Genomic DNA, 6,382 nt, shown 5'->3' with positions numbered 1-6,382 from the left:
TAATTAGAGCAGTCTCAGTACTATGATACGGTCTAAATCCTGACTGGAAATCCTCACAGATACCATTTTTCTCTAAGAAGGAATATAATTGTGAGGATACTACCTTTTTTAGTATCTTGGACAGAAAAGGCAGATTCGAGATCGGTCTGTAATTAACTAGTTCTTTGGGGTCAAGTTGAAAAATTCTGTCATTATTTACTCACCCTCATGTCGTTCCAAACCCGTAAGACCATCATCTTCCAAAGAACGTAAGACGTTCCTCTTCGGAACACAAATTAAGATATTTTTGAAGGAATCTGAGAGCTCTCTGACCCTCCCATAGACAGTAAGGGTCCTTACATGATCAAGGTCCAGAAACGTAGCAAGGAGATCGTTAAAATAATCAATGTGACATCAGGGGTTCAATCGTAATTTTACGAAGCTACGAGAATACTTTTTGAGCGAAAAAAGTATGTGAGGGTGAGGGTGATGCTCCTCCGCATCACCCTAGCGCCATTTTGGAGATTATCCACTGAACGTGTCCAAGGGTGACGCGGAGGAGATGAATTGTTGAATTACGATTGAACCCCTGATGTCACATGGATTATTTTACCGATGTCCTTGCTATGTTTCTTGGCCTTGATTGTGTAAGGACCCTTGCTGTCTATGGGAGGGTCAGAGAGCTCTCAGATTCCTTCAAAAATGTCTTAATTTGTGTTCCGAAGATGAACGGTGGTCTTACAGGTTTGGAACAACATGAAGGTGAGTAATTAATGACAACATTTTCATTTTTGGGTGAGCTATCCCTTTAATAACAGCTAGTTTGAAGGTTTTGGGGACATATCCTAATGACAATGATGAATTAATAATAGTCAGAAGAGGATCTATGACTTCTGGAAGCACCTCTTTTAGGAGCTTAGATGGAACAGGGTCTAACATACATGTTGTTGGTTTAGATGATTTAACAAGTTTATACAAATCTTCCTCTCCTATAGTAGAGAATGAGTGGAATTGTTCCTCAGGCGATCTATAGCAAGCTATCTGATACGATACTGTAGCTGACGGCTGCATGGTTACAATTTTATCTCTAAAAGTATCGATCTTGGAAGTAAAGTAGTTCATAAAGTAATTACTGCTGTGCTGTTGGGAAATGTCAATGCCTGTTGATGCTTTATTTTTCGTTAATTTAGCCACTTTATTGAATAAATTAGGCCAAGCATTATCATTTGTTTCTCTGTATTATATACATTTTTTATCTGTTGAACATCAATTAAATTGTTACTTTTAAATTGGTTTGGATGTTCTTTTATATGTTCTAGTTCGGGGAACAGACACAGTCTCTATAGTGTGATATCTAGGTGAAAGAGTTTCTATGTGCTGAGAATTAACTGATTTCTATGACATGAGGCGGCTAGCAGATGGTCGGTTTAGCCAGTCTATCTGACAACTTCAAAGTTTGTTCACAAACTTTAATCATCTAGTTTTTATTTCATTTTTAGTTGTATGCATTTTAGTACTTCAACTTCACTTATTTTATTTCAGTTAGCTGCCAGTTAATTTTTTCATCTATTTTTTATTTCAGTTTTATTTAAATTACCAAAAAGGTTTATAAAAAAATAGATTTAGTTAACAATAACTACATTATAAATGATCCGATCAGACTTTGTCAACCCAATATTAATGTCTTGATGAACTCCCTTCCTAGTTGAAACTTCATGTTTGTTTCCACAGCTGTGCTTTTCCAAAAGCATTCTTGACTGTGAAATTTGAAAAAATAAATGCAATACAAAACTGCACAATATTACTCTTATCTTGCCTAAAATATGACAGCAGACGCATTTCAGGTCAATCAAGGGAAAACCCTAGAGACAGAATATATTTCACATCCGCTCTTTTCACTGTGTTTAATGAGCTGTTTTGTAGTCTGATACAGTTTGGTCAATAAATAGAGAACAATCTTTCAATGCAAAACCAATTAAAAAAAAATAATCTGTAATATTTACAAAACAGTGGAGTCTAGTGCAACACAGCAAGTGAAATTTATTGACAGGACAGACTGTAAAGTGCATGAGTACAATCTGAGTGTCACACATCCAACATCCTTCACTGAAGCCTTAAACTGATCCAGATGTCAAAGTATCTAACGGTCACAACAAAATCTGATGCACTTCTAGATTTTATAAAGCAGGTGAGACAGTATCAAACTCAAATCAGTGCAGTGTGAACAGGCTTCATCTGTCATACTGTTAGCAGTGCAGTGTTAGTGCAGTGCTGCTGGAATCGCAGGATTTTGCGTGCGATCCAGTCCACAAGTGGATTCAGGTGTGACTCCTCCAGGATAGACGGCAGGTTCAGCGACTCCTCCTCTGACGTCTCTTTGCTCCAGTGGAGCCGCTGCATCGGATGTAGCGCAGCTCGCTTGCCAAACCTATTCCTGCGCAGACGGCGGTCCACTAACTTCTGCAGACGCTCAGTGGAAGTCCCGTACTTAACGTGCAGACCGGACAGAACCGGCTTGAATAAATCCACCAAACCTGGAAGAAAAACACCAACCGAGGATGAATTTACAGATGCAGCATTCTCACTCAAGTTATGACTATAATTTCACCCCTTTATATTTCGCAATTCTGGATTTATTTCTTGCAATTCTAAGTTTATATTTTAAAAATTCTAAGTTTACATCTCACAATTATAAGTTCATATTTTGCAAGTTCTTAGTTTACATCTCAGAATTCTACGTTTATTTCTCGCAATTCTAAGTTTACATCTCACAATTCTAACTTTTTTCTCACAATTCTAAGTTTACATCTCACAATTCCAACTTTTTTCTCACAATTCTAAGTTTACATCTCACAATTCTAACTTTTTTCTCACAATTCTAAGTTTACATCTCACAATTCTAACTTTTTTCTCACAATTCTAAGTTTACATCTCACAATTCTAACTTTTTTCTCACAATTCTAAGTTTACATCTCACAATTCTAACTTTTTTCTCACAATTCTAAGTTTACATCTCACAATTCTAACTTTTTTCTCACAATTCTAAGTTTACATCTCACAATTCTAACTTTTTTCTCACAATTCTAAGTTTACATCTCACAATTCTAACTTTTTTCTCACAATTCTAAGTTTACATCTCACAATTCTAACTTTTTTTCTCACAATTCTAAGTTCACATTTTGCAAGTTCTAAGTTTATAACACACAATTCTCGCAATTCTAAGTTTACATCTCACAATTCTAAGCTTATTTCTCACAATACTACGTTTATATCTTGCAAGGTTTACGTTTACATTTCATAAATGTAAGTTTATATCTCAAAAATCTGTGTTTATTATTCTTGCAATTCTGTTTATATATCTCAATTCTGCATTTACATCTTAAAGAAGAAAGTTTACATCTCACACTTCTGATTACATCACGCAATTCTAAGTTCATATCTTGCTACTCTGAGTTTACATCTCACAGTTCTCAGCATTGTGATATAAACTCAAAAAGGCAGTTGCTATGGTGATCTGGGTGGTTGTGTGTGCTGTGTCATTGTGAACGTGTGTGTTCCTGTACCTTTCTGTGTGAGATGGTCACAGGTTGCACACACATTATCATGCCACCTGGATCCCGGCAGCACCAGCTGTTCGTCAGTCTTGCAAGCGCTGTGAGTAACGCATGCTGCATGCGTCTGCGTGACGTCTACATAGTGTCCATCTGCGCAGAGCTCACACACCGTGTCTCTGTGTGGCGTCCCTGCAGACACATCACCAAACATTACCCATCAGTCACTGCGATCCACCTTCACATGAATCACTGTTTGAACAAGGCCAGTGCAGACAGTGTGTCTGCGTCCTGACCACAGCCAACAAAAACGCAGGCTGTGTGACAAAACTCACTGAGCTTTTAATGACAGTGAACATCAACAGATCACGTAGAGTCATCCTTCAGATGAACTTAATGGTTGCTAAGCAACATGATGCAGATGCACTAACAGGTGTGAGTATCAGCTGTTGTGCTGTTGCCCAGCAACCATAAACAAACTACAGTTACACTACTTGTTACATTTTAAATAGGGTAACTTGTAATCTGCAACCTATTACATTTCCAAAGTAACCTTCCCAACACTGTAAATATAAAACAATACATATACAGTTAAACCAAAATTTATTCGGACACCTTCAACATTTCTCACATTATATCACAGTTTATTGGCTATAGTTTATAAAACGGTAATAAAATACGAGAAGAACTGTGTCAGAACAAACTCATCTTGATAATGTCAGATAACTTTGATAGAAAAGTATGTAATGAATTCGGTTGAATAGCTGTCAGCTGTTAAATTTAATACAAAATTAGATAAAACCAATTTAGATCAACTAATTACCAAGCAGCGCTTCATTCTGTTCAGTCTGTGGTGTAAAAAGATCACATTAGCAAATACATGGTAAGGTCAAAGTGTCATAATAATTTTTGGTCCCAATTTTTTATCAATTTTACTGGTTTACTGTATGAAAATTATTTGGGTACAATATGTGACCCTGCAGCACAAAAGCAGTCTTAAGTCACTGGGGTATATTTGTAGTAATAGCCAACAATACATTGTATGGATCAAAATGATACATTTCTCTTTTATGCCAAAAATCATTAGGATATTAAGTAAAGATCAAGTTCCATGAAGATACTTTGTAAATGTCCTACCGTAAATATATCAAAACTTAATTTTTGATTAGTAATATGCATTGCTAAGAACTTCATTTGGACAACTTTAAAGATGATTTTCTCAATATTTAGATTTTTTTGCACCCTCAGATTCCAGATTTTCAAATAGTTGTATCTCAGCCAAATATTGTCCTATCCTAACAAACCATACATCAATGGAAGCCTATTTATTCAGCTTTCAGATGATGCATAAATCTCAATTTCACAAAATTGACCCTTATGACTGGTTTTGTGCTCCAGGGTCACATGTGTCACAGTTTACTTTATTTTGCTCTCCTCACTTACATGAATGAACTATAGTGTCCTGCACACAATAGTAAGAAAAGATTAAAAGTTGTATAATTGCTGGTTTGACTGTGTATATCTGGTATCTATAGGCTGGTCACCTGGAGCTTTGACTCCGTGGCCCGGTTTGCAGGCGCTGTGTCTCCTGCAGAAGTGCTGATCCCAGAAGAACCCCGCCTCACACTCGCACACCGTGTTCACGGTTCCGTTACACGGCTGAACGGCCCGCTGGTGATCGGAGCACGCGTCGCACCGCAGACAGTCCGGGATGTAGTTCCAGAACTCCGTGAACAGACCCGGGCCACAAGGCGCGCACTCCGTCTGGCGGGAGCGCGTGCAGTGCGCGCGCAGGCGCGTTCCCGGCGGGCACCTGTCACACAGCAACAGCTGTCCGGTGACCGGATCCGTGCGCCGGTACGAGTGAGCGTCCGCCGCCGAACCGGCTGCACAGAGGACCGGCAGAACCAACGCTGTGAGGAGAAACTAGACAAACGACACACGTGTGTTATATATGTGACCCTGCCTGGAGCACAAAACCATCAGGGTCCATCTTTTGAAATTTGAGATGTATGTAAATAATCTTTCCATTGATGTATGGTTTGTTAGGATAGGACAATATTTGGCTGAGATACAACTATTTGAAAATCTGCAATCTGAGGGTGCAAAAAAATCTAAATATTGAGAAAACCATCTTTAAAGTTGTTCAAATGAAGTTCTTAGCAATGCATATTACTAATCAAAAAGTACGTTTTGATATATTTACGGTAGGAGATTTACAAAATATCTTCATGGAACATGATCTTTACTTAATATCCTAATGATTTTTGGCATTAAAGAAAAATTGATAATTTTGACCCATACAATGTATTGCTGGCTATTGCTACAAATATACCCCAGCGACTTAAGACTGCTTTTGTGCTCCAGAAAAATAATGATACAAATAACTAAATGATATGTAGTTAAGATGTTAAGATAAAAGTGTGAGTTGTATAGAGGTCACTCACCATCGCGCGCGCTGCTGTCGGGTTTCATTGATGCGCAGGGACGCGCGGTGTTTATATCTTCAAGACACGCCCACAGATCATCACTAACAGCTCATCACTAAACCACTGCAGGGATGATCGTCATTACACTCAACATTACAACTAGAGCAGTGAGTCATTCACCTGCTGCAGCAGAAAACCCCTCAGGAACCGAGAGCAGAGAGACCCTTACAACACGCCTAGAGCAACAGAGCATCACCAAAACACCAACTACAACACATCGTTCATCAAACACAATAATAATAACATAAACACAACTGATTTCACTTTTGAACGGTACATCTCATGATATGATGGTATTGATATGATCATATTTTTTTGCATAACAGTATGTTTTTCACAGTCATTACTGCATCACCAGATCTT

At 38.1% G+C, this 6,382-nt stretch overlaps 1 protein-coding gene across 1 annotated transcript; it reads right to left on the bottom strand.

Moving 5' to 3' along the window:
* Positions 1-1,894: 1,894 nt before the first annotated feature.
* Positions 1,895-6,114, bottom strand: LOC107669122 (tumor necrosis factor receptor superfamily member 11B-like). Its single transcript, XM_016461244.1, has 4 exons — positions 5,978-6,114; positions 5,075-5,456; positions 3,543-3,722; positions 1,895-2,513 (listed from the first exon to the last, which is right to left on the bottom strand). Exons 1-4 carry the CDS (start codon positions 5,978-5,980, stop codon positions 2,218-2,220), a joined length of 861 nt encoding a protein of 286 aa, XP_016316730.1. The 5' UTR covers positions 5,981-6,114; the 3' UTR covers positions 1,895-2,217.
* Positions 6,115-6,382: the final 268 nt, after the last annotated feature.

The sequence above is a fragment of the Sinocyclocheilus anshuiensis genome, unplaced genomic scaffold, assembly GCF_001515605.1.
Source record: "Sinocyclocheilus anshuiensis isolate Anshui unplaced genomic scaffold, SAMN03320099.WGS_v1.1 scaffold424, whole genome shotgun sequence".
Taxonomy (NCBI): Eukaryota; Metazoa; Chordata; class Actinopteri; order Cypriniformes; family Cyprinidae; genus Sinocyclocheilus; species Sinocyclocheilus anshuiensis.
The sequence above is the reverse complement of the archived record's forward strand: the minus strand, read 5'-3'. Positions and strand labels throughout refer to the sequence as shown.

Bases quoted from the DNA above. Each gene is read 5' to 3' on its own strand.
- LOC107669122 (XM_016461244.1), bottom strand. The intron at 3,723-5,074 runs GTGACCAGCCTA...ATGTGTCTGCAG, and splicing joins CCACGGAGTCAAAGCTCCAG to GGACGCCACACAGAGACACG. The intron at 2,514-3,542 runs GTACAGGAACAC...TTTTTCTTCCAG, and splicing joins TGACCATCTCACACAGAAAG to GTTTGGTGGATTTATTCAAG.